Source organism: Ranitomeya variabilis, chromosome 4 (assembly GCF_051348905.1).
Source record: "Ranitomeya variabilis isolate aRanVar5 chromosome 4, aRanVar5.hap1, whole genome shotgun sequence".
Taxonomy (NCBI): domain Eukaryota; kingdom Metazoa; phylum Chordata; class Amphibia; order Anura; family Dendrobatidae; genus Ranitomeya; species Ranitomeya variabilis.
In genome coordinates this window covers 648801958-648829804 of record NC_135235.1, presented here as the reverse complement: position 1 = coordinate 648829804, position 27847 = coordinate 648801958, and the positions used below count along the sequence as shown (strand labels likewise).

At 44.3% G+C, this 27847-nt stretch overlaps 1 protein-coding gene across 1 annotated transcript in view; it reads right to left on the bottom strand.

Moving 5' to 3' along the window:
* Positions 1-27241, bottom strand: part of LOC143766154 (uncharacterized) — a 39912-nt gene extending 12671 nt beyond the window's left edge. Inside the window, exons 1-5 of the mRNA XM_077253619.1 lie at positions 27133-27241; positions 903-1050; positions 615-782; positions 402-531; positions 230-327 (exon numbers count right to left, since the gene is read on the bottom strand). Coding sequence (XP_077109734.1) covers positions 230-327; positions 402-531; positions 615-782; positions 903-980 — 474 coding nt within the window. The 5' untranslated portion in view covers positions 981-1050; positions 27133-27241. The remainder of the gene's footprint in view (positions 1-229; positions 328-401; positions 532-614; positions 783-902; positions 1051-27132) is intronic.
* Between the last annotated feature and the right edge of the window lie 606 nt (positions 27242-27847).

Below are 27847 nucleotides of genomic sequence, written 5' to 3'. Positions count from 1 at the left end.
CATCCTGTAAAATTCCAACTTTTAGGCTCTTTCTTCCAACCAGCAGTCTCCATATACAGAAAATATTGAGAAGATCCAGACAACATTCCCTGTGTATGGAAGACTATATTCCTGGCATTTTCACAGTTAAAAAAAACCCATATAATATTGGTGTCTAATACAATGCTGAAAATAAGACCTTTTCAACCTTCTACACAAATGGAACATTTAATGAAACCACTCCATCTACCTGATGAGCCTGATGAACATTGGGATTTTCTTCCGAACATTCCTGCGGAAGAAGAGGATGGGGACATCTCTCTGGTGTTGTCTTATTACTAGATGGAACTGTAGAAAACACATACAGGGACTGAATTAATGTACAGATAAATAGGCTGTGTGTATTTAGTACTGTCTATTACCTGGTGATGAAAGGCGCTGGGGAACCTCCACCTCCATCATGACGTCCTTGTACAGATCTTTATGTTCTTCTAAATACTCCCACTCCTCCATGGATAAATGGATTGTGACATCTTGACACCTTACAGGAATCTGACACATACAATGATATCATCATAACCCCTATTTAATCATAGCATTACTGTATAATGTCCCAGCATTCCCAGCAGTGTCACCTCTGTAGTCAGCAGCTCAATCATCTTGTAGGTCAGTTCTAGGATCTTCTGATCTTTGAGGACCTTATGTTTCAGGGGAAAAGGTGGAGACCCCGTGATTGGGCTCCATGCGTCAAACAAAGGGGACTGACAGCGCTCACTAGAGGTCTTCTTCACTACTGTGTAATCCTGGTTATGGAGAGACACATTAATAAATCTCACTACAGACATTTCCAGAGTCCTCACCTCTCCAGTTCTGTCCATCTGTTATTCCCATAGATAAGAATGATGTAATGTGAAGTTTCTTACCTCTCCAGTAAGCCGGAAGAGGATCTCTAAGGTGAGGTGTAATATCTTCTCTGCCATCTTGTCCCTGTTTCTATCCATCTTTAACAGGTCAGTCAGGAAAATTCTGTTAAATAGAAGATCTCCACTGAGTATCTGATATTGTAGAGACCTTAAAGAGAAGATGATGAACCAATGTAAAATCATATAGAATCCCATGTAATAATCCAATTATTGGAGATATTAAGGGGAATCTATGAAAAAGAGGCTGAACGTTATGAGTGTTATTCAACAGAATTTACCCCAAAAAGGCTGCATAGCCGGAAAATGTCATCACCTATATACAAGATTAGGTTTTGATCTTCTCATTAGCTTAGGTGTTAAATGGGGTAGGGTAAAATGTAGAGATACATTTGAAGGTGTTCTCCAGTAGCCTCATGCAACTTAATGCTCCTTCGGAAATAACATATTGGGGATCTTTTTATGACGTTGATGTGTTCAAGTTATATTCCTAAGAGAGGATATAGAGTTTCTCAGTAGGCAAGATAAAAGCTGTGAGATGCTCAGAAACTGATTAATAGCATGTAGGATGTTTTTCAGCTACCCACGTTGCAAAAACTGAAAGCTATCTGGAGTATAAATGTTTGTTTGCAAATGAAAAAAATGCAGGAAAAAAGTTAGACCAAAGTAAGCTAGATCTACAAGGAGGGAACTAAAATGAAGGGAAAATAGTAACGGCTTATACTAGAGTAGTGGGGGCTCAAATTTTGGTGAAAAATTGTGGATATGTGAAATGATAAAGATATCAAGAGTCAAGTTGATGGTGCGATCGCTGTGATTGAGTGAGATGGAAGATACCAAGAGTTGGGATGAAAGAAAAAGAACTGACACTGAATAAATAAAGCTACTGGTGACATATTTAGTAGGAGCAAGACTGAGAGAAAAGTTATTAAAGAGCAAAAAGAGTCACCAGGTCTTAAAACAAAATTAATGGGCACAAACATACCTAGTTCACCTGTCATGCCGAAGCCCACCACGCAACCAATTTGTACTTTTTCACTTTGCACCAGGTCTCCCAGCTCTGAGTAGGCCTCTTTTTCATTGTGCAAGTCTTTGAGTGACGGCATTATGAAGTGAGTCATCTGAAACCTAGTCAAGCCCGCAGCCGCAACACATCGTGACATCTGAGGCCTTCTGGGTGCCACAGTTTCTGGCGCCATGTGAAGAAGGTTGAAGATGATGTTGCAAGCCCAAGGACTAACATCGGAAAGAAGAGGCCAGATAGCATGGAGGACAAGACGGCAGACAGGTATGTGGCAATATATTATTTATTGAACCTTTTTCCTAGCCCTCTACAATGCAGCAAAATGACAAATTGCAAAAAAAAAAAAGGAACATTCTGGAGAATCTAAATTTTTTGTAAAATTTCAATTCAATCTAATCTCTAATTTCTACCATTGTTGTTAGTTGGAATTAGGCAGGTTTCAGTGCATTTTTACCATGTCTTTAAGAGCACTGTCTTAATTTTCATGTATTTTCAATGCTTTTCAGCCAATTTTTACAGAATAGCAATTCTACTAACTGTAATTAAATGTATGGATAGAAATGTCAGTAAGACACACCAGTGAAGGATGGTAATATGGGTGGCGGCTGTCCAACTATAAAGTGTTCTTCTGTTAATTTTTGTAACTTGGGGTGTTCTTTCATTTCAAATATTAAATATAGCCCACGCTGGAGTGCTGTGAATTGAGATGTTAACCCCTTTCTGCCAGCTGACGTACTATTCCGTCAGATCCCCTGCTTTAAGGTTGGCTCCGGCGGTGAGCCCACCTTAAAGCCGCGACATGTCAGCTGTTTTGTACAGCTGACATGTGCGCGCAATGAGCGCGAGCGGAATCGCGATCCGCCCGCGCCCATTAACTAGTTAAATGCCGCCGTCAAGCACTGACAGCGGCATTTAACTAGCGCTCCCGGCCGCGCGGCCGGAAGTGCTCGCACCGCTGACCCCCGTCACATGATCGGGGGTCAGCGGTGCATTGCCATAACAACCAGAAGTCTCCTTGAGACCTCTATGGTTGTTGATGGCCGATTGCTTTGAGCGCCACCCTGTGGTCGGCGCTCAAAGTACACCTGCCTTTCTGCTACATAGAGGTGATCTGTATTTCACCTCTATGTAGCAGAGCCGATCGTGTAGTGCATGCTTCTAGCCTCCTACGGAGGCTATTGAAGCATGCCAAATTTAAAAAAAAAAAAGTGTTTAAAAATATAAAAAAAAAATATATATATATAAAAGTTCAAATCACCCCCCTTTCGCCCCAATCAAAATAAAACAATAAAAAAAAAATTAAACATACACACATTTGGTATCGCCGTGTTCAGAATCGCCCGCTCTATCAATAAAAACAAAGGATTAACCTGACCGCTAAATGGCGTAGCGATAAAAAAATCAAAACGCCAAAATTACGTTTTTTTGGTCACCATGACATTGCATTAAAATGCAATAACGGGCGATCAAAAGAATGTATCTACACCAAAATGGTATCATTAAAAACGCCAGCTCGGCACGCAAAAAATAAGCCCTCACCGACCCCAGATCATGAAAATTGGAGACGCTACGGGTATCGGAAAATATCGCAATTTTTTTTTTTTTTTTTAGCAAACTTTGGAATTTTTTTTCCACCACTTAGATAAAAAATAACCTAGACATGTTTGGTGTCTATGAACTCATAATGACCTGGAGAATCATAATGGTAGGTCAGTTTTAGCATTTGGTGAACCTAGCAAAAAAGCCAAACAAAAAACAACTGTGAGATTGCACTTTTTTTTGCAATTTCATCACACTTGGAATTTTTTTCCCGTTTTCTGTTCCACGGCATGGTAAAACCAATGGTATCGTTCAAAAGTACATCTCGTCCCGCAAAAAAATAAGCCCTCACATGGCCATATCGATGGAAAAATAAAAAAGTTATGGCTCTGGGAAGGAGGGGAGCGAAAAACGAAAACTAAAAAACGGAAAAAGCTCCGGAGGTAAAGGGGTTAAAGACTTTTTTTAAACGTTGGGTTAATTTCTCCTAATGTTTTCAAATGAATGGGCAATACCATGGACAGTGAAAAAGGTTCACGTTGGGCTGGGCAACGAGGACATGAGTAGTCAACTGAGGGAGATATTTTGGATTGAATTAGAGGAGAATTGTTTGCCTATATAGGTTCATCAAGGACATGGTTTTTGTAGGAATTATAGGATAAGAAAGTACATTATTACAGTAAAAGAAAAAAGTAAAAAATCATAAATATGTAAAAAAAAAAAAACCAGGGAAATACAAATACCGTACATGAAAAAGTGGTTTACCTGCGTAAAAGTCTCGTACAATACACTGCTAGATCTATTTAGAAAATCAAAATTATCAATCAAAAGAACACTACACGAAGGGAACCAAGTATGCAAAGTGAACACTGAAAAAGTGTCAACAACAGTATATTTTATTGATCAATAATATAAATATAATATAACACAAGTTATACTTTTAAAACTGATGCCGCTTGTGTGATGAGCACAGAAATAAGTTCAGTGCATACAGAGTCAATGCATTAATGCACCCTTGAAGCCACTACCAAAGACATACTTGTAGGATCGTCCTATAAATGTTCAACCATGCATGTAACTAAACCTACTCCCATGATTAAATATTGAAAATAGCAATACCAGATAAGGGAAAAGTCCATAAGATGCACAAAGTATTCCCTCAACGTTTCCAAAACTAACAATAATCCAGGTAAGTACTATTAAAGTGCATGTGCATATAAATTCAAAACGTTTTTACCAATTATAAAGGCTTAGTGGCTATTCCTCGTATAGATGCAACAGAAAATGGTGCTGTGGCAAACTTAAGGATTTTCAGGGTAAGTATGGTTAAAACGCATGTGCATAAAGATTGTGGCTGCACTCTCCTATAAACCAGAGCCACTTGCTATTACAAACATCAGTGCAATAATAAGCCATAATGAAGAAAAAAGTTCACCTCCAGCTCCTGGGATAAAATTGCCAAATTTGTTTATTCGAAAATATCTTTAAAATTCCATTACGGATTCCGGGACACAAACATCAGACAGATGAAAGAGCGACGCGTTTCGATCAACACAGTGATCTTTGTCAAAGCTCTAACATTACTAACCACAAAAGGTATATATACCTCATGCCACCAATCAAAATTCTAAAGCAAATCACATGATGTATGCAAATTGTGACTGAAAGGTCCTAAAACAATTATAAAAACCACAATACAAACATCAAAATAGCATGAAACATATAAATAATATCAAAAAGCAATTTTGAATAAATATCCCCAGTTAGCAAACAACAGAATTAATAGTGGAACATTATCTCATTGCGTTTGTTGAAGCCGTCAGGGAGTCTGGTGCCGAGATAATAAATCCAAAAGGCTTCACGTGTAAGAAGCCGGAGCTGCAAATCACCTCCCCGAAGCATAGAATAAACCCTTTCAATGCCATACGTGTTATGATCCCAATGGCAAGGATCTCAGAGATTACAGCAAAGTCTACAAACAAATACCAGCTAATAGGGACGTGGTAACTAGGCTGACCATATACCTGATCCTAGCACAAACACTAACAGTAGCCGGGGAACGTGCCTACGTTGATCCTAGACGTCTCGCACCAGCCGGAGAACTAACTAACCCTATCAGGGAAAATAAGACCTTTCTTGCCTCCAGAGAAAAGACCCCAAAGTAATACAAGCCCCCAACAAATAATAACGGTGAGGTAAGAAGAAAAGACAAACGTAAGAATGAACTAGATTTTAGCAAAGAGAGGCCCACTGACTAATAGCAGAAAATAGTAAGATGACTTATATGGTCAGCAAAAAACCCTGCAAAATATCCACGCTGAATATCCAAGAACCCCCAAACCGACTAACGGTGAGGGGGGAGAATATCAGCCCCCTAGAGCTTCCAGCAATATCAGGAATCACATTTTGTACAAGCTGGACAAAAATATGAACACGCAAAATAACAAAAAATAAGAAAGCAAGACTTAGCTTATCTTGCAAAGAACCAGGACCTGAAGACAGGAGCAAACAGAAATGAACTGATTACAACGATGCCAGGCACTGGACTGAGAATCCAGGAAGTTTAAATAGCAACACCCCAGGCCTAACGAAGCAGGTGAGTACCAACCTGGTAAAAGACAATCCAAGTGCCAAATCACTAGTGACCACAAGAGGGAGCCAAGAAGTATAGTTCACAACAGTACCCCCCCTTTAAGGAGGGGTCACCGAACCCTCACCAAGACCACCAGGGCGACCAGGATGAGCAGCGTGGAAGGCACGAACCAAATCGGCTGCATGAACATCAGAGGCGGCCACCCAAGAATTATCCTCCTGACCATAGCCCTTCCATTTGACCAAATACTGAAGCCTCCGTCTAGAGAGACGAGAATCCAAAATCTTCTCTACCACGTACTCCAACTCGCCCTCAACCAACACCGGAGCAGGAGGCTCAACAGCAGGAACCACAGGCACAACGTACCGCCGCAACAAAGACCTATGGAACACGTTGTGAATGGCAAACGACACCGGAAGATCCAAACGAAAAGAAACCAGGTTAAGAACTTCCCAAATTTTATAAGGACCAATAAAGCGAGGCTTAAACTTAGGAGAGGAAACCTTCAGAGGGACATACCGAGAAGACAACCAAACCAAATCTCCAACACGAAGTCGGGGGCCCACACCGCGGCGGCGGTTGGCAAAACGCTGAGCCTTCTCCTGTGACAACTTCAAGTTGTCCACCACATGATTCCAAATCCGCTGCAACCTATCCACCACGGAATCCACCCCAGGACAGTCAGAAGACTCAACATGACCCGAGGAGAAACGAGGATGAAAACCAGAGTTGCAGAAGAATGGCGAAACCAAAGTAGCGGAACTAGCCCGATTATTAAGGGCAAACTCCGCCAATGGCAAGAAGGTCACCCAATCATCCTGGTCCGCAGAAACAAAACATCTCAAATAAGCCTCCAGTGTCTGATTAGTTCGCTCCGTTTGACCATTAGTCTGAGGATGGAAGGCAGATGAAAACGACAAATCAATGCCCATCTTAGCACAAAAAGATCGCCAGAATCTGGACACAAACTGGGCTCCTCTGTCGGACACGATATTCTCCGGAATGCCGTGTAAACGAACCACATTCTGAAAAAACAAAGGAACCAGATCGGAAGAGGAAGGCAACTTAGGCAAGGGTACCAAATGGACCATCTTGGAAAAACGATCACACACCACCCAGATGACAGACATTCCCTGAGACACCGGAAGATCAGAAATGAAATCCATGGAAATGTGTGTCCAAGGCCTCTTCGGGACGGGCAAGGGCAGAAGCAACCCGCTAGTACGAGAACAACAAGGCTTAGCCCGAGCACAAGTCCCACAGGACTGCACAAATGACCGCACATCCCGTGACAAGGAAGGCCACCAAAAGGACCTAGCCACCAATTCTCGGGTACCAAAAATTCCCGGATGCCCTGCCAACACCGAGGAATGAACCTCGGAAATGACTCTGCTGGTCCATTTATCAGGAACAAACAGTCTGTCGGGTGGACAAGAGTCAGGTCTACCAGCCTGAAATCTCTGCAACACACGTCGCAAATCAGGAGATATGGCCGACACGATTACTCCCTCTTTAAGAATACCAGCTGGCTCCGAGACTCCAGGAGAGTCAGGCACAAAGCTCCTAGAAAGAGCATCAGCCTTAACATTCTTCGAACCAGGCAGGTACGAGACCACAAAGTCAAAACTAGAGAAAAACAATGACCAACGAGCCTGTCTAGGATTCAGGCGCTTAGCAGACTCGAGATACATCAGATTTTTGTGATCAGTCAAGACCACCACACGATGCTTAGCACCCTCGAGCCAATGAGGCCACTCCTCAAATGCCCACTTCATGGCCAACAACTCCCGATTACCAACATCATAGTTCCGCTCAGCAGGCGAAAACTTCCTAGAGAAAAAGGCACATGGTCTCATCACAGAGCAACCAGAGCCTCTCTGCGACAAAACAGCCCCAGCACCGATCTCAGAAGCATCCACTTCAACCTGAAAGGGAAGTGAGACATCAGGCTGGCACAAAACAGGCGCCGAAGTAAACCGGCGCTTCAGCTCCTGGAAGGCCTCCATGGCTGCAGGGGCCCAATTAGCCACATCAGAACCTTTCTTGGTCATATCCGTCAAAGGTTTAACAACGCTAGAAAAATTAGCGATAAAGCGACGGTAGAAATTAGCAAACCCCAAGAACTTCTGAAGACTCTTAACAGACGTGGGCTGAGTCCAATCATGAATAGCTCGGACCTTGACTGGGTCCATCTCCACAGCAGAAGGGGAGAAAATAAAACCCAAAAAGGAAACCTTCTGCACTCCAAAGAGACACTTTGAGCCCTTCACAAACAAAGCATTATCACGCAAAACCTGAAACACCATCCTGACCTGCTTTACATGAGAATCCCAATCATCTGAGAAAACCAGAATATCATCCAGATAAACAATCATAAATTTATCCAGATACTTCCGGAAGATATCATGCATAAAGGACTGAAACACTGAAGGAGCATTAGAGAGCCCAAAGGGCATCACCAAGTATTCAAAATGACCTTCGGGCGTATTGAATGCAGTTTTCCATTCATCTCCCTGCCTAATGCGCACAAGGTTGTACGCACCACGAAGATCTATCTTGGTGAACCACTTGGCACCCTTAATCCGAGCAAACAAGTCTGACAATAGTGGCAAAGGATACTGAAACTTAACAGTGATTTTATTCAGAAGCCGATAGTCTATACAAGGTCTCAAAGACCCGTCCTTCTTGGCCACAAAAAAGAATCCCGCACCAAGAGGGGAAGAGGATGGACGAATATGCCCCTTCTCCAAAGACTCCTTGACATAAGAACGCATCGCGGCATGCTCGGGTACAGACAAATTAAATAATCGTCCCTTAGGAAATTTACTGCCAGGAATCAAATCTATAGCGCAGTCACAGTCCCTATGAGGAGGAAGATCACTGGACCTGGACTCACTGAATACATCCTGATAGTCACACAAATACTCAGGAACCTCTGAAGGAGTAGAAGTAGCAATAGACACCGGCGGAGAATCGCAATGAATTCCCTGACAACCCCAACTCGACACAGACATAGCCTTCCAATCCAAAACAGGATTATGGGTCTGTAACCATGGCAGACCTAACACGACCAAATCATTCATTTTATGCAGAACAAGAAAACGAATAACCTCCCGATGTTCAGGAGTCATGCACATGGTCACTTGTGTCCAAAACTGCGGTTTATTTTCCGCCAGTGGCGTAGCATCAATTCCACTGAGAGGAATAGTAATTTTTAAAGGCTCCAGGACAAAACCGCAGCGCTTGGCAAACGACAAGTCCATAAGACTCAGGGCAGCACCTGAATCCACAAACGCCATAACAGGGTAGGAAGACAATGAACAAATTAAAGTCACAGACAAAATAAATTTAGGCTGCAAATTACCAATGGAGACAGGACTGACAACCTTAGTTAGGCGTTTAGAGCATGCTGATATAACATGTGTAGAATCACCACAGTAAAAACACAGCCCATTCTGTCGTCTATGATTTTGTCGTTCGGTTCTAGTCAGGATTCTATCACATTGCATTGCTGGATCGGGGTTTCTATCACATTGCATTGAAACAGGTGTCTGTTCAGACAACACCGCCAGAGGATTAGCGGATTTGCGCTCCCGCAAACGCCGATCAATCTGAATAGCCAGCGCCATAGAATCATTCAGACTTGTAGGAATTGTGAAACCCACCATCACATTCTTAATGGCTTCAGAAAGGCCATTTCTGAAATTTGCGGCCAGAGCACATTCATTCCATTGAGTAAGCACGGACCATTTCCGAAATTTTTGGCAATACACTTCGGCTTCATCCTGGCCCTGAGTGATAGCCAGTAGAGCTTTTTCTGCCTGAATTTCAAGATTAGGCTCCTCATAAAGCAATCCGAGCGCCAGAAAAAACGCATCAACATCCGCCAATGCCGGATCTCCTGGCGCTAACGAGAAATCCCAATCCTGAGGGTCGCCACGCAAAAAGGAGATAACAATTTTAACTTGCTGAGCTGAATCTCCAGACGAACGAGGTTTCAAAGATAGAAACAATTTACAATTATTCCTAAAATTCCTAAATTTAAATCGATCTCCAGAGAACAGCTCAGGAATAGGTATCTTAGGCTCAAACATAGGACTGCTAACAACAAAATCCCGAATGCTCTGCACTCGTGCAGCAAGCTGATCCACACTAGTAATCAAGGTCTGAACATTCATGTCTGCAGCAAAGCTTACAGCCACTCTGAGAAAAAGGGGAAGGAAGAAAGAGGAGAAAAAAAAACTCAGAACTCCTTTTCTTTTAATCCCACTTCTGCAATGCATTAACTATTCATGCCCTGGCATACTGTTATGATCCCAATGGCAAGGATCTCAGAGATTACAGCAAAGTCTGCAAACATAAATACCAGCTCATAGGGACGTGGTAACTAGGCTGACCATATACCTGATCCTAGCACAAACACTAACAGTAGCCGGGGAACGTGCCTACGTTGATCCTAGACGTCTCGCACCAGCCGGAGAACTAACTAACCCTATCAGGGAAAATAAGACCTTTCTTGCCTCCAGATAAAAGACCCCAAAGTAATACAAGCCCCCAACAAATAATAACGGTGAGGTAAGAAGAAAAGACAAACGTAAGAATGAACTAGATTTTAGCAAAGAGAGGCCCACTGACTAATAGCAGAAAATAGTAAGATGACTTATATGGTCAGCAAAAAACCCTGCAAAATATCCACGCTGAATATCCAAGAACCCCCAAACCGACTAACGGTGAGGGGGGAGAAGATCAGCCCCCTAGAGCTTCCAGCAATATCAGGAATCACATTTTGTACAAGCTGGACAAAAATATGAACAAGCAAAATAACAAAAAATAAGAAAGCAGGACTTAGCTTATCTTGCAAAGAACCAGGACCTGAAGACAGGAGCAAACAGAAATGAACTGATTACAACGATGCCAGGCACTGGACTGAGAATCCAGGAAGTTTAAATAGCAACACCCCAGGCCTAACGAAGCAGGTGAGTACCAACCTGGTAAAAGACAATCCAAGTGCCAAATCACTAGTGACCACAAGAGGGAGCCAAGAAGTATAGTTCACAACACATACGCACAAAAAGTAGCTGTGTTCCTGGCATGGCTATCTACAAAATGTCTAGCTATATATGATATATTTCTATCACCACTAGATAATTCAGAAATATCTTGTAAATGTTCAGAAATTCGGCGTTTTAGCTTTCTGGTAGTGCACCCTATGTAAGATTTACAACATGCGGTACAATCAATTTTATATACCACGTAGGTGGAATTACAATTAATGAAACTTTTTATATGAAATTGTTTTGTATTGTCATAATTATTTAATATTTTAACACCAATAGCATGCCCACACGTAGTGCAACCTAATCTACCACATTTATAAAAGCCGGTACAACTAAGCCATGTTCTATTTCTGCTAGCCGAAGAAAAAAATCTAGGAGAAATAATATTTCCGATAGTGGGCGCTCTTCTAGCTACTACATTACAGCCGGACTGAAGGATTTTATTTAGGTAGATATTTATTAATAATTCGCTTGATTTCACAAAATTGAGGACTATATTGGAAGCTTAAAAAAGGCTTATGTTGAAAAACATTTCCATTCCTCCTTCTGGCCCTGCTGTTAGATGAACTTATCAAGTCAGAACGATTTTGTTGCGAAACAATAATCCGCGCCCTGTTCAGACTCCAATCAGGATAATTGCGTTTTTTTAGTCTGCGTGCACAAGCAAATTCCTCCTCCAATTTATTAACATCACTACAATTGCGTTTTGTACGGATAAATTCTCCCACTGGAATAGATCTGATCGTGTGCCTGGGGTGACTGCTGCATGCATGTTAAATTGTATTTCCAGCAAACGGCTTGACAAAAGTTTTAGTCGAAATTATTTCCCCAGGGATACCACATAACTCCAAGTCCAAAAAAGAAATCAGACATGAATCAGTAACATGCGTGAATTTCAGATTAAATTCATTTGAGTTAATATAACTCACAAAGTCTGGTATGGTAGACACATCGCCAATCCAAATGATGAGCGTATCGTCGATGTATCTACCATACCAGACAATCTGCGACAAAAATGCTTTGGATTCAACATATAAATAATTATACTCCCAAAATGACATGACAAGGTTTGCCACAGATGGTGAGAATTTGGCACCCATGGCCACACAAGCTCATTGTAAAAGAAAAATAATTGTGGATCAATAAAAAAGAAGTAACCTGCAAAATATATTCCCTCAGATCACAAGAATAATCACTAAACTTAGTTAAATGGAACTCCAACGCCTGTAATGCCACCGAATGAGGAATACTAGAATACAATGAAACCACATCGCAACTAAGCCATGAAAACTGTGACAGCCATTGTTTCTCAGACAAATTTTCCAATACATCCTTTGAATCCTGGATGTACCCAGGAATTCTATGCACTAAAGGTTGTAATAGTGAATCAAGCCACCCACACATATGCTCATTAATTGAGCCTATGCCCGACACAATCAGTCTCATAGGAGGAAAAGTGTCACATTTGTGAATCTTTGGCAAGCCGTGCATGATGGGCAAAACAGGGCATTTGACCTCCAAAAATTCAGCCTGTTTTTTACTCAAAACATTCAAAGAAAAACCATCTGAAATCAGCTTATTCATTTCCATTTGGAACGCCCCTGTGGGATTACGTTGCAACTCCTCATATGTTTCACAATCAGACAGTAGCTCCAAAATCTTGTTTTTGTAATCATCAGAATTCATGATTACCACTACACCATCCTTGTCTGACATCTTAATCACTATGTCAGGCATCTTTTTAATTTCTTCCAAAGCCAATCGATCTGTACGGGATAAATTGGAAGAATACAAAGCGTTGGTGTCTTTCAATACTTTTAGATCCCTTTCTACCAGCTCCTGAAATTTATCCATACAACACTAGATCTTGAGTTCAAAGGATAAAAAAATAGATTTTTTATTTTCAAAGTCTAGGATTGGGAAATCGATTCTCCAGTCTCTTGGTTATTCATATCCAGTTCCTGTAGCGCAAGAAGAGCCAATTGTTCCTGAAAGTCTTTTAGTCTGAATTCATTGAAAATTACATCTTCATTCACATCATGTGGTTGCTCCTGATCCGATAAAAAATGTTTTCTGATGGTCAAATTGCGAATGAACTTATTTACATCTAGGATCGTGGAAAAAAGGTTAAAGTTCTGATCCGGTACAAAATTGAGACCCAATGACAAAATGTGACTTAAATGTGTCTGTGAAAAAACCCTGTTAGATAAATTCAAAACATTACTAACAGTATTAGTGTTACCACAATTTACTTGTGACGGGCGTTTTTTGAGTTTTTATTGTGTTTCCTCCCGCTCCCTCCCTTAACGTTTTTTGATTGGCGGTAAGAACGTGTTCTGATGGAGTAACTTGATTCCCCTCCTGATATATCAGAGGCACTCACATTGGTATCCGAGGAGTCAGGATCAGAAAAGGTAAAATTAACTCGTGCTTTACTTTTCTTTGATTTTTTTTTTATATTTTAATATCGACTTAGTTGTTCCATGGACATTTTCCCAGGAACCCCAATCGTAAACTAATAATAAGCCATGTCAAATATAAGGCATATGTTACCTAAGATATGCAGCTAGCCAGGTGCAGTCTGTGGCAGGATCTGTCATATAAATTAAAAGATATACAGGTGTGTGAAAAAAAAAACCACACACATCGATTCACCGGTGGCTGTTAAAGGCATGTGACAGCTGATTAAATCAACTGTCATGTGCGGGAAAAGATGCAGTCTCAGCACCGATCCCTGCATCAAAGTCAGGGACACAACATATGACGGAAATATATGTCATATGTTGTGAAAAAGATAAGGACCAGATTCTGAAGAAAAGCAGGAAGAGAGGACAGGGATTCGATTATTGAGGTTTTAAGTAAAAGAGCCACCTTCAGCAGCACTAAGGCTGCATTCTGTGATGGTGGCTCTTATGTTTAGCATCCCTAGGAATGCTGAAATAATCACTTTTATAAATGTGGTAGCCGTCCATCATCCCACCCGGCGCTGCCTCCTGTCGTGACGTCACCGGCACCTTCGTGTAGCCGAGTCCCCAGATCCCGCCCCGCAGTGTGTTATGATGTATTCACACTGCGGGAATGGGAATCTGGCGCCTGCACAGTGGAGCGGGTCACCGTGCTCCATTGAAGATAGTGCCGAAGTCTCGCGAGACATGTTGAACTGATAGTGACTGTTTATGTAAGACCTCAAAAAATTGTCTTGAGAGATAACATTTTTTTCTTTATCAACAACTAATGCTGCCCCCTGCAACCAGCTGCCCTAGGTACTGGACCTCCAGTACCTAGCAGCAAACACAGCCCTATGTAGACGTTGACAATACTCTAATATCTGAGACCTGCATTTAAGGCAGGAGGTTCTGCTGTGACAACTGTTTCAGGAACCATTGTGCACTTCCTATCTTCCCTCCCTCCCCCCGCCCCCCCCCCCAAGACTCGTGATGTGTTCGCGAGGAGCTGATGAGCTACCATTGCAGCCAGGTGACTGCTGAAGGCAGCTGTTGGTACTCCTGTGAAACTCATAGAGCAAACAATGGGTCACCGTTTTAAACCCCCTAAGGGTACGTGTCCACGTTCAGGACGGACGGCGGTTTGGACGGAGCGGCAAACCCGCCCCGCCCCCTTCTGTGACGCGATGATGCAGGATGTGTTCATTGCACACATCCGACATCATCACACCCCTCACATAGGGCCCTGTGTTTTACCTTGCGGCGGCGCAGCGTCGCCGCAAGGTAAACGGACATGCTGCAATCTTAAAAGACGCGCCGCATGTCCGGAATCGCAGGGCTGCCGGGTGCGTGTTACCACGCATAGTGGAGACGAGATTTCATAAAATCTCCTCCACTATGCTGTAACATCTTGACGCTGCGTGTTTGACGCTGCGGCTCTGCGCAGCGTCAAACACGCAGCGTTTCCTGAACGTGGAAACATACCCTTAGGCAAGAGACCCCAACTTGTGACTATCCCTGCTTTTCAAAACTTAAATATATATAGATTTGAGTAACAGTCTAACCAAATATAAATTAATTCTCTTGTTTCGATTATTTTCTCGTTAAGCCAATCGGATTCATTTATTTCATATTTTAATAGATTGGACTTTTACACACGTAGCGATAATTTTTTTTTAATTTGTTTTATTTTTAATGGGGCAAAAGGGGGGCGATTTGAACTTGTCTTTTTAATTTTTCCTTTTTTAAAAAACGTTTATCACTTTTTATTGTACATTTTAGTCACCTTAAGGGACTAGAAGCTGTGATTGTATGATCACTTGTGCTATTCAGACTTTTTAAAAACATTTTTTTTTCACTTTTTACTGTACTTGCTAGTCCGCTTAGGGAATATGAATAGGGAAAATAACGATCCCCTATGAATGCCAGCTAAAGGCAGGCTTTCGCAAGACAACTGACAATACATCGGCGCCTCACCTTCACATCATGGGTGCGCCGATAGACACGTAAAATCATGTGCCCTCCTGCCGATGTGTGTTAAAGGGCCACTGTCACCCCCCTCCAGCCGTTATAAACTAAAAGAGCCACCTTGTGCAGCAGTAATGCTGCATTCTAACAAGGTGGCTCTTTTAGTTTTAGGTTCAAGTATACCCCCAAAAAAGCGATTTGATACTTAGCCATAATTGGTGTCTCCAGCCACGTAGGCTGGTCCTCCCTCCCCAGCTCGAAACGCTCCTCTGCCGTCACTCACATCTTCTTGGTCTTTCTGCGCCGCCCCCTCAGCACTGTTTACGTTTTCAAACCGGCGCCTGTGCTGTGTAGTACTGTTCTGCGCAGGCGCAGTAAGCTGTGGCAGTGCGGCCACCCACCTTTGGAATCCCAGCCCCGCACTGTGTTATGCATTATGCACAGTGCAGGGCTGGGATTCCTGGGCATGCGCACGGCGTGTTTCACCCTGTCAGCCCGGTCCCCTGCCTTACTGCGCTTGCGCAGAACAGTACTACACAGCGCAGGCGCCGGTTTGAAAACGTAAACAGCGCTGAGGGGGCGGCGCAGAAAGACCAAGAAGATGTGAGTGACGGCAGAGGAGCGTTTCAAGCTGGGGAGGGAGGACCAGCCTACGTGGCTGGAGACACCAATTATGGCTAAGTATCAAATCGCTTTTTTGGGGGTATACTTGAACCTAAAACTAAAAGAGCCACCTTGTTAGAATGCAGCATTACTGCTGCACAAGGTGGCTCTTTTAGTTTATAACGGCTGGAGGGGGGTGACAGTGGCCCTTTAAGTGCCGCGGTCAGAGATTGACATTGGCATTTAACAAGTTAACAGCTCTGCTCCATCCGCGGCTGTTAAACGAACATGACAACTGATTAGATCAGCTATCATCTGACAGGAAAGAGGTGGGCTCGGCGTGCAAGCCCACATCAAAGTCAGAAAGCCAGCATATGAGATACCAGTACGTCATAGCTGTAGAGGGTTAATATCGTAGCAATCAAACTGACGTGAAGAATCATGTTCTTAGATAATTTTTACTGTACATTAAAACAAACTCAAAAAACAATGGTGAAATTGCAGAGGGTTTTGTACACTATTTTACTGCAGTTTTGATTTTTTTTAACCATTTTCCAGTACTTTATATGATAAATAATGGTCTGGAAAAAACAAGCTCTCGTATGGCTAAGTCGATGGCCCTTGCAAGGAGTGGAGGAAAAAAATAGAATGTGTCCGTGTTAATTGTATCCACTTGATGCCTCCCCCCGTTTGGAGCGGGCTCTGGAACATGACAGGTGATCTGATCAGCTGACATGTGCCCGGAACAGCCGCGGCTGTTAACATGTTAAATGCCGCTGTCAAACTCTGACAGTGGCATTTAACATGGACGCGCAGGGAGCGCGTCCTTTCCTCCTCCCATCAGCACCCGTGTCACATGACCGCGGGTTGCCGATAGGTTGGCATGACAATCTGGGGTCAGGAGAAGACCCCTGTGGTTGTCATTGCTAGATTGCGGTCATAGCAAGTGAGCATTTCTGCTACATAGAGCAGGACTGCAACCCTGCTCTATGTAGCAGAGGCGATCGAGTTGTGCCAGCTTCTAAGCTCCTTTGGAGACTATTGAAGCATGGCAAAAGTAAAAAAAAATGTTTAAAAATATATATATATAAAAAAAAAAAAAAAAAGTTCAAATCACCCCCTTTCGTCCCATTCAAAATAAAACAATTACAAAAAAATTAAATATACACATATTTGGTGTCGCCGCGTTCATAATCTTCAATATATAAAAAGAATTAATCAAATTGGTAAACGGCGTAGTGAGAGAAAAAAAATCGAAACACCAGAATTAAGTTTTTTTGGTCGCTGCAACATTGCAATAAAATGCATTAGAAGGTGATCAAAAGATCATATACACACCAAAATGGTATCAATAAAAACGTCAGATTGGCACGCAAAAAATAAGCCTTCACCTAGCCCCAGATCCTGAAAAATGGAGACGCTACGGGTCTCGTAAAATGGCAACTTTTTTTTTTTACAAACTAGATTAAAAAAACACGTAGATAAAAAAGAACCTAGAAACCTAGACATGTTTGGTGTCTATGAACTCGTACTGACCTGGAGAATTATAATGGCTGGTCAGTTTTAGCATTTAGTGAACCTAGTAAAAAAGCCAAGCAAAAAACAAGTGTAGGATTGCACTTTTTTTGCAATTTCACCGCACTTGGAATTTTTTTTCCCATTTTGTGTTACAAGACTGTTGTGAACTCTGTTTTTGGGCTCCCTCTTGTGGTCACAACTGGTACTGTGTAGTGCTGTCTTTGGGCTCCCTCTGGTGGTTCTTTGTGTCATTCTGCAGGTCTGAGGCTGATCAGCTGTCTCGTTATCTGTTAGCTGGTTTCCTATTTAGTTCACCTGGACTCTCAGTTGTTGCCTGCTGTCAATATCTTCAGTGTTATTTTGGAGCTCTCCTGCAGTCCTTCGTTATCAGTCTCTTCAAGAGAAGCTAAGTTTTGCTTGATTCATTTTTTGACCATCAGTGGTCATATGTGTCTTGGTTTATTTTTGTTTTCTTGTCCAGCTTGCTAATATGTGATTTCCTTGCTTGCTGGTAGCTCTAGGGGGCTGAGTTTCTCCCCTCACACCGTTAGTTGGTGTGGGGGTTCTTGTATTCTCAGCGTGGATATTTTTGCATAGGGTTTTTTACTGACCGCACAGTTCCCTATCTGTCTTCTGCTATCTAGTATTAGCGGGCCTCATTTGCTGAATCTGTTTTCATTTCTACGTTTGTGTTTTCCCCTTACCTCACCGTTATTATTTGTTGGGGGCTTCCTATATCTTTGGGGTGATTTCTCTTGAGGCAAGTGAGGTCTTACTTTTCCTCCAGGAGTAGATAGTTTCTCAGGCTGCGTCGAGACGTCCAGGATTTTAGGCACGTTCACCAGCTACCTTTAGTGTGTTGGTTAGGATCAGGTTTGCGGTCAGTTCAGTTACCACCTCCCTAGAGCTCGTGTCTATGTTCATAAACTTAGCTAGTCCGTTTTGTGATCCTCAGCCACTAGGATCATAACACAAGACATGGTAAAACCAACGGTGTCCTTCAAAAGTACAACTCGTCTCGCAAAAAACAAGCCCTGAAATGGCCATATTGACGGAAAAATAAAAAAGTTATGGCTCTGGGAAAAAGGGGAGCGAAAAACGAAAACGCAAAACCAAAACACCCCTAGTCGTTAAGGGGTTAAAAAGACACCGAGACGGAAAACATACACAGACATTTGACCATCCGATAGAACATGCTCCCATTATAGTCTATCTGAGGAATGTATGGAAACACGGATATCTGACTGAGAGCGATTAATTACACAGGATCAGTAACTCTGCCCCAGGATATAGAACCTGCATTTACAAAAGTCTCCTCCTCCAGGATCAGTGTCCTCAGTACAGGACCGACGCCACAGACATTTCATGGGAAATCCCTTTATTCTAAACCATAGGTATCAAACTTAAGATCCGAAGGGCCAAATCTGGCCCACCATATCATTCTATGCGACCCGCGAAGTCAGAGCTCAGAGTTGGAGTGTGCGCCAGAGCTCAAAATCAAAGATGTCAGCCGCCCCCTGTGCTGGTGCCACCCCCTCTACTAAGTACTGGCTGCGTTCGAAATAGAAACAGACAGAGCAGAGGGCCAGGAGTTGGCACAGGGAACTCTGATGCGATCTTTGAATCTGAGCCGATGCAGCCAATAGAGGGGTCAGCACCAGCACAAGGAGCCATCTTTGTCAGAGTGAACAGTGCATGCTGTGAACACAGTCAGCCTACACAAATGGTGACCACAGTGATTGCACCCAGCCAGCACAAAAGGTGAATGCAATCAGCCAGCACTTTTGTGTGGTTCCATCTTTGAACCAAAGCAGATGCAGCCAATCCTTAGTACTGAGGTCCGAGCCCTACTACTCAGGGACAGCTCTCTTATCCCTACTACTCAGGGACAGCGCTCTTATCCCTACTACCCAGGGACAGCTCTCTTATCCCTACTACCCAGGGACAGCTCTCTTATCTCTACTACCCAGGGACAGCGCTCTTATCCCTACTACTCAGGGACAGCTCTCTTATCCCTACTACCCAGGGACAGTGCTCTTATCCCTACTACCCAAGGACAGCGCTCTTATCCCTACTACTCAGGGACACCTCTCTTATCCCTACTACTCAGGGACATGTTATGGACTGGTGATTTAGGAGCGACATGCGACTAGCTCTGAGCAGGTGGTAACTATACTGACCGCAGTTCCTGATCTTAACACAACACTAGAAGTAGCCGTGGGATGTTCCTGTCACTCCCTAGACACCTCGTCACAGCCTGAGAGCTAACTACCCCTAAAGGTAGAAACAGGAAAGCTATCTTGCCTCAGAGAAAATCCCCAAAGGATAGACAGCCCCCCACAAATAATGACTGTGAGTGGAGAGGGAAATGACATACGTAGAATGAAACAAGATGTAGCAAAGGAGGCCACTTCTAGCTAGATAGATAGTACAGGACAGAACACTGTGCGGTCAGTAATAAAAACTAGAAAAAGTCCACCGCAGAGAATACAAAAATCTCCACACCTGACTAAAGGTGTGGAGGGCAAAATCTGCTGCCCAGAGCTTCCAGCTTAGCTGAATAGATCTATACTGATAAGCTGGACAAATGAGAAAAACATAGAATGTGCTGAACAATAAAGTCCACAACAAGTGGACTGCAAAAGGACAAGCAAGGACTTATTTTTTCTGAACTGGTCAGAGTGTCAGGGAAATCCAAAAGAGCCGTGACTCCAAGCAGGAACAATTGACAACTGGCATTGATTGAGGGATAAGGCCAGACTAAAATAGCCGAGCCAGAAAGACGATCAGTGGAAGCAGCTGCTGATGCTAAATCCAAGAAGCAGCCATTCCACTCAAAACCACCGGAGGGAGCCCAAGAGCAGAACTCACAAAAGTGCCACTTACAACCACCGGAGGGAGCCCAAGAGCGGAATTCACAACAGTACCCCCCCTTGAGGAGGGGTCACCGAACCCTCACCAGAGCCCCCCGGCCGATCAGGATGAGCCAAGTGAAAAGCACGAACCAAATCGGCGGCATGGACATCGGATTCAACAACCCAAGAATTATCCTCCTGGCCATAACCCTTCCACTTGACAAGATACTGAAGCCTCCGTCTCGAAAAATGAGAATCCAAAATTTTCTCAACCACATATTCCAACTCCCCCTCAACCAACACCGGGGCAGGAGGATCAACAGAGGGAACAACGGGTACCACATATCTCTGCAACAAAGATCTATGGAAAACATTGTGGATGGCAAAAGAGGCTGGAAGGGCCAAACGAAAAGACACTGGATTGATAATTTCAGAAATCTTATAAGGACCAATAAACCGAGGCTTGAACTTAGGGGAAGAAACCTTCATAGGAACATGACGAGAAGATAACCACACGTTAGCAAAACGTTGAGCCTTTTCCTGAGACAACGTCAAATTGTCTACCACATGAGTCCAAATCTGCTGTAACCTGTCCATCACAGAATCCACACCAGGACAATCAGAAGGCTCAACCTGCCCTGAAGAAAAATGAGGATGGAAACCAAAATTACAAAAAAAAGGCGAAACCAAAGTAGCCGAACTGGCCCGATTATTAAGGGCAAACTCGTCCAACGGCAAGAAAGCCACCCAATCATCCTGATCAGCAGACACAAAGCATCTCAAATAGGTTTCCAAGGTTTGATTAGTTCGCTCAGTTTGGCCATTTGTCTGAGGATGGAACGCCGAAGAGAAAGACAAATTAATGCCCATCCTAGCACAAAAGGCCCGCCAAAACCTAGAAACAAACTGGGAACCTCTGTCAGACACAATATTCTCCGGAATGCCATGCAAACGAACCACATGCTGAAAAAACAATGGAACCAAATCAGAGGAGGAAGGCAATTTAGGCAAAGGTACCAAATGGACCATTTTAGAGAACCGGTCACAAACCACCCAGATAACAGACATCCTCTGGGACACAGGAAGATCCGAAATAAAATCCATGGAAATAAGCGTCCAGGGCCTCTCAGGGACAGGCAAAGGCGAAAGCAACCCACTAACGCGGGAACAGCAAGGCTTAGCCCGGGCACAAGTCCCACAGGACTGCACAAAAGAACGCACATCCCGCGACAAGGAAGGCCACCAAAAGGACCTAGCAACCAAATCTCTGGTACCAAAAATCCCAGGATGACCGGCCAACACCGAACAATGGACCTCAGAAATTACCTTACTTGTCCATCTATCAGGAACAAACAGCTTCCCCATAGGACAGCGGTCAGGTTTATCAGCCTGAAATTCCTGAAGCACCCGCCGTAAATCAGGGGAGATGGCAGAAAGAATCACCCCTTCCCTAAGAATGCCAACCGGCTCAAGGACTCCAGGAGAATCAGGCAAAAAACTCCTAGAGAGGGCATCCGCTTTAACATTCCTAGATCCCGGAAGATATGAGACCACAAAATCGAAACGGGAGAAAAACAGGGACCAACGAGCCTGTCTAGGGTTCAGCCGCTTGGCCGACTCGAGGTAAATCAGATTCTTATGATCGGTCAAGACCACAACGCGGTGCTTGGCTCCCTCAAGCCAATGTCGCCACTCCTCAAATGCCCACTTCATAGCCAACAACTCCCGATTGCTGACATCATAATTGCGTTCCGCAGGCGAAAACTTTCGGGAAAAGAAGGAACACGGTTTCATCAAGGAACCATCAGAATTCCTCTGTGACAAAACGGCCCCTGCCCCAATCTCAGAAGCGTCAACCTCAACCTGAAAAGGAAGAGAAACATCCGGCTGATGCAACACAGGGGCAGAAGTAAATCGGCGTTTAAGCTCCTGAAAGGCCTCAACAGCCGCAGAGGACCAATTCGTCACATCAGCGCCTTTCTTCGTCAAATCGGTCAAGGGCTTAACCACACTGGAAAAGTTGGCAATGAAACGACGATAAAAATTAGCAAAGCCCAAAAATTTCTGAAGGCTCTTCACAGATGTGGGTTGAATCCAGTCATGAATGGCCTGGACCTTAACAGGATCCATTTCTATAGACGAAGGAGAAAAAATAAACCCCAAAAAAGAGACCTTCTGAACTCCAAATAGGCACTTAGACCCCTTCACAAATAAGGCATTATCACGAAGGATCTGGAATACCATCCTGACCTGCATCACATGAGACTCCCAATCATCGGAAAAAATCAAAATATCATCCAAATACACAATCAAGAATTTATCAAGATAATTGCGGAAAATATTATGCATGAAGGACTGAAATACAGAAGGAGTATTAGAAAGCCCGAAAGGCATCACAAGGTATTCAAAATGGCCTTCGGGCGTATTAAATGCAGTTTTCCATTCGTCACCCTGTTTAATACGAACAAGATTATATGCCCCTCGAAGGTCAATCTTGGTAAACCAACTAGCCCCCTTAATCCGAGCAAACAAATCAGAAAGCAAAGGTAAAGGGTATTGGAATTTGACCGTGATCTTATTAAGAAGGCGATAATCAATACAGGGTCTCAAGGAGCCATCCTTCTTGGCAACAAAAAAGAATCCCGCTCCCAATGGTGACGAAGACGGCCGAATATGCCCCTTCTCCAAAGACTCCTTAACATAACTCCGCATGGCGGCATGCTCTGGCACAGACAGATTGAAAAGTCGGCCCTTAGGGAACTTACAGCCAGGAATCAAATCAATAGCACAATCACAGTCCCTATGTGGAGGAAGGGAACTGGACTTGGGCTCATCAAATACATCCTGGAAATCTGACAAAAATTCAGGAACATCAGAAGAGGGGGAAGAGGAAATTGACATCAAAGGAACGTCACTATGTACCCCTTGACAACCCCAACTAGTCACAGACATAGATTTCCAATCCAGCACTGGATTGTGTACTTGTAACCATGGAAAACCCAGTACAACAACATCATGTAAATTATGCAACACCAGAAAACGGCAATCTTCCTGATGTGCTGGAGCCATGCACATAGTCAGCTGAGTCCAATACTGAGGTTTATTCTTGGCCAACGCTGTAGCATCAATACCCCTCAAAGGAATAGGGCTCTGCAAAGGCTGCAAAGAAAAACCACAGCGCCTGGCGAATTCTAAGTCCATTAAATTCAGGGCAGCGCCTGAATCCACAAATGCCATGACAGAAAAGGATGACAATGAGCAAATCAGGGTCACAGACAGGAGAAATTTAGCCTGTACAGTACTGATGGTAACAGATCTAGCGACCCTCTTAATACGCTTAGGGCAATCAGAAATAGCATGAGCAGAATCACCACAGTAAAAACACAGCCTATTCTGACGTCTGAATTCCTGCTGTTCTGCTCTAGTCAAAATCCTATCACATTGCATAGGCTCAGGACTCTGTTCAGAGGACACTGCCATATGGTGCACCACCTTGCGCTCGCGCAGGCGCCGATCAATCGGAATGGCTAGAGACATAGATTCGCTCAAACCAACAGGCGTGGGGAACCCCACCATAACATCTTTAAGGGCTTCAGAAAGACCCTTTCTGAAAATTGCTGCCAGAGCGTCCTCATTCCATTTAGTGAGCACAGACCATTTTCTAAATTTCTGGCAGTATAATTCTGCCGCTTTCTGACCCTGACATAGGGCCAACAAGGTCTTTTCCGCATGATCCACAGAGTTAGGTTCGTCATACAATAATCCGAGCGATTGAAAAAAATGCATCTACATTAAGCAATGCCGGATCCCCTGACTGAAGGGAGAATGCCCAGTCCTGAGGGTCACCACGCAGCAGAGAAATAACTATTTTAACTTGCTGAATGGGATCACCAGAGGAACGGGGTTTCAGAGCAAAAAACAATTTGCAGTTATTTTTAAAATTCAAAAACTTGGATCTATCCCCATAAAACAAATCTGGAGTAGGAATTCTAGGCTCTAAAGCCGGAGTCTGAACAACATAATCTTGGATCCTCTGTACTCTTGCAGCAAGCTGATCCACACGAGAAAACAAACCCTGAACATCCATGCCCGCGCCCAAATCCTGAACCACCCAGAGATTAAGAGGAAGGAAAAAGACAAAACAGACTAAAGGAAAAAAAAAATGGCTCAGAACTCTTTTTCTTTTCCTTCTTTTGAGATGCATTCAACTCATTTTTGGCCAGTTGTACTGTTATGGACTGGTGATTTAGGAGCGACATGCGACTAGCTCTGAGCAGGTGGTAACTATACTGACCGCAGTTCCTGATCTTAACACAACACTAGAAGTAGCCGTGGGATGTTCCTGTCACTCCCTAGACACCTCGTCACAGCCTGAGAGCTAACCACCCCTAAAGGTAGAAACAGGAAAGCTATCTTGCCTCAGAGAAAATCCCCAAAGGATAGACAGCCCCCCACAAATAATGACTGTGAGTGGAGAGGGAAATGACATACGTAGAATGAAACAAGATGTAGCAAAGGAGGCCACTTCTAGCTAGATAGATAGTACAGGACAGAACACTGTGCGGTCAGTAATAAAAACTAGAAAAAGTCCACCGCAGAGAATGCAAAAATCTCCACACCTGACTAAAGGTGTGGAGGGCAAAATCTGCTGCCCAGAGCTTCCAGTTTAGCTGAATAGATCCATACTGATAAGCTGGACAAATGAGAAAAACATAGAATGTGCTGAACAATAAAGTCCACAACAAGTGGACTGCAAAAGGACAAGCAAGGACTTATCTTTGCTGAACTGGTCAGAGTGTCAGGGAAATCCAAAAGAGCCGTGACTCCAAGCAGGAACAATTGACAACTGGCATTGATTGAGGGATAAGGCCAGACTAAAATAGCCGAGCCAGAAAGACGATCAGTGGAAGCAGCTGCTGATGCTAAATCCAAGAAGCAGCCATTCCACTCAAAACCACCGGAGGGAGCCCAAGAGCAGAACTCACAAAAGTGCCACTTACAACCACCGGAGGGAGCCCAAGAGCGGAATTCACAACAGGGACAGCGCTCTTATCCCTACTACTCAGAGACAACTCTCTTATCCCTACTACTCAGGGACAGCGCTCTTATCCCTACTACTCAGGGACAGCGCTCTTAGCCCTACTACTAAGGTACAACTCTCTTATCCCTACTACTCAGGGACAGCTCTCTTATCCCTACTACTCAGGGACAGCTCTCTTATCCCTACTACCCAGGGACAGCGCTCTTATCCCTACTACCCAAGGACAGCGCTCTTATCCCTACTACCCAGGGACAGCGCTCTTAACCCTACTACTCAGGGACATCTCTCTTATCCCTACTACTCAGGGACAGCTCTCTTATCCCTACTACACAGGGACAGCTCTCTTATCCCTACTACTCAGGGACAGCTCTCTTATCCCTACTACCCAGGGACAGCGCTCTTATCCCTACTACCCAAGGACAGCGCTCTTATCCCTACTACCCAAGGACAGCGCTCTTATCCCTACTACTCAGGGACAGCGCTCTTATCCCTACTACCCAGGGACAGCTCTCTTATCCCTACTACCCAGGGACAGCTCTCTTATCCCTACTACTCAGGGACAACTCTCTTATCCCTACTACTCAGGGACAGCTCTCTTATCCCTACTTCCCAGGGATAGCTCTCTTATCCCTACTACTCAGGGACAGAGCTCTAATCCCTACTACTCAGGGACAACTCTCTTATCCCTACTACTCAGGGACAGCTCTCTTATCCCTACTACTCAGGGACAGCGCTCTTATCCCTACTACTCAGGGACAGCGCTCTTATCCCTACTACTGAAGGACAGCTCTCTTATCCCTACTACCCAGGGACAGCTCTCTTATCCCAACTACCCAGGGACAGCTCTCTTATCCCTACTACTCAAGGACAGCGCTCTTATCCCTACTACCCAAGGACAGCTCTCTTAGCCCTACTACTCAGGGACAGCGCTCTTAGCCCTACTACTCAGGGACAACTCTCTTATCCCTACTACTCAGGGACAGCGCTCTTATCCCTACTACTCAATGACAGCTCTTATCCCTACTATCCAGGGACAGCTCTCTTATCCCTACTACCCAGGGACAGCTCTCTTATCCCTACTACCCAGGGACAGCTCTCTTATCACTACTACCCAGGGACAGCTCTCTTATCCCTACTACTCAAGGACAGCTCTCTTATCCCTACTACCCAGGGACAGCTCTTTTATCTTCCCTGACCAGTCTATGCTTTTATTGTACGGACATCTGCATTAGCCCTTTCAATTACAAGCGACCCTTTGAAGGCAACCACGATGTGGATGTGGCCCTCAGTGAAAATGAGTTTGACACCCCTATAAAACTATTACAGCCAAAATTAGGGAAATTACAGTTTCTCCATTTCTCCAGATTTCTATGGAGAGAAAAACCCGACATTTCCATTCCCTGTAATCTCCACCCCAGAGAGAAAGCGTCATCTGTCCCCAAACCAGAGCGCCCTCCCCTGTATACATGAGCACAGCCAGCGTCCTATTACTGTACATATACACATGGCAGAGCTGGGGGCACTATCTCCGGGGATGGAGGGGTTACTGCCCCCTGCCCCCGCCCAGTAATGGGGAATCTCCAGCACCTACCTCCACCTGCAGAGCCGCACACCACATATATGGCTGTTCTGTGCGCACAGGACCTGTGATGAGGTCACAGGAGGGGAGGAGTCAGGGGTCACATGATCAGGGGCCTCAGTGTATGCAGGACTCTGCTGTGCTGGTTGTCATGGTGCTGGATGAGGGGAAGTTTATGTGTGGGGTCAGGAGGGGTTTACAGGGTGGATGTAGCAGAGCCGTGTGTACGAGGTGTACGGAGCAGATCCGTGTGTGTACGAGGTGTACGGAGCAGAGCCGTGTGTGTATGAGGTGTACGGAGCAGAGCCGTGTGTGTACGAGGTGTACGGAGCAGAGCCGTGTGTGTATGAGGTGTACGGAGCAGAGCCGTGTGTGTACGAGGTGTACGGAGCAGAGCCGTGTGTGTATGAGGTGTATGGAGCGCAGCCGTGTGTGTACGAGGTGTACGGAGCAGAGCCGTGTGTGTATGAGGTGTACGGAGCAGAGCCGTGTGTGTACGAGGTGTACGGAGCGCAGCCGTGTGTGTACGAGGTGTACGGAGCAGAGCCGTGTGTGTATGAGGTGTACGGAGCAGAGCCGTGTGTGTACGAGGTGTACGGAGCAGAGCCGTGTGTGTATGAGGTGTATGGAGCAGAGCCGTGTGTGTATGAGGTGTACGGAGCGGAGCCGTGAGTAGGATTTGTGTAGATGGAGCGGAGCAGAGCGTGTACGAGCTGTACGGAGCGGA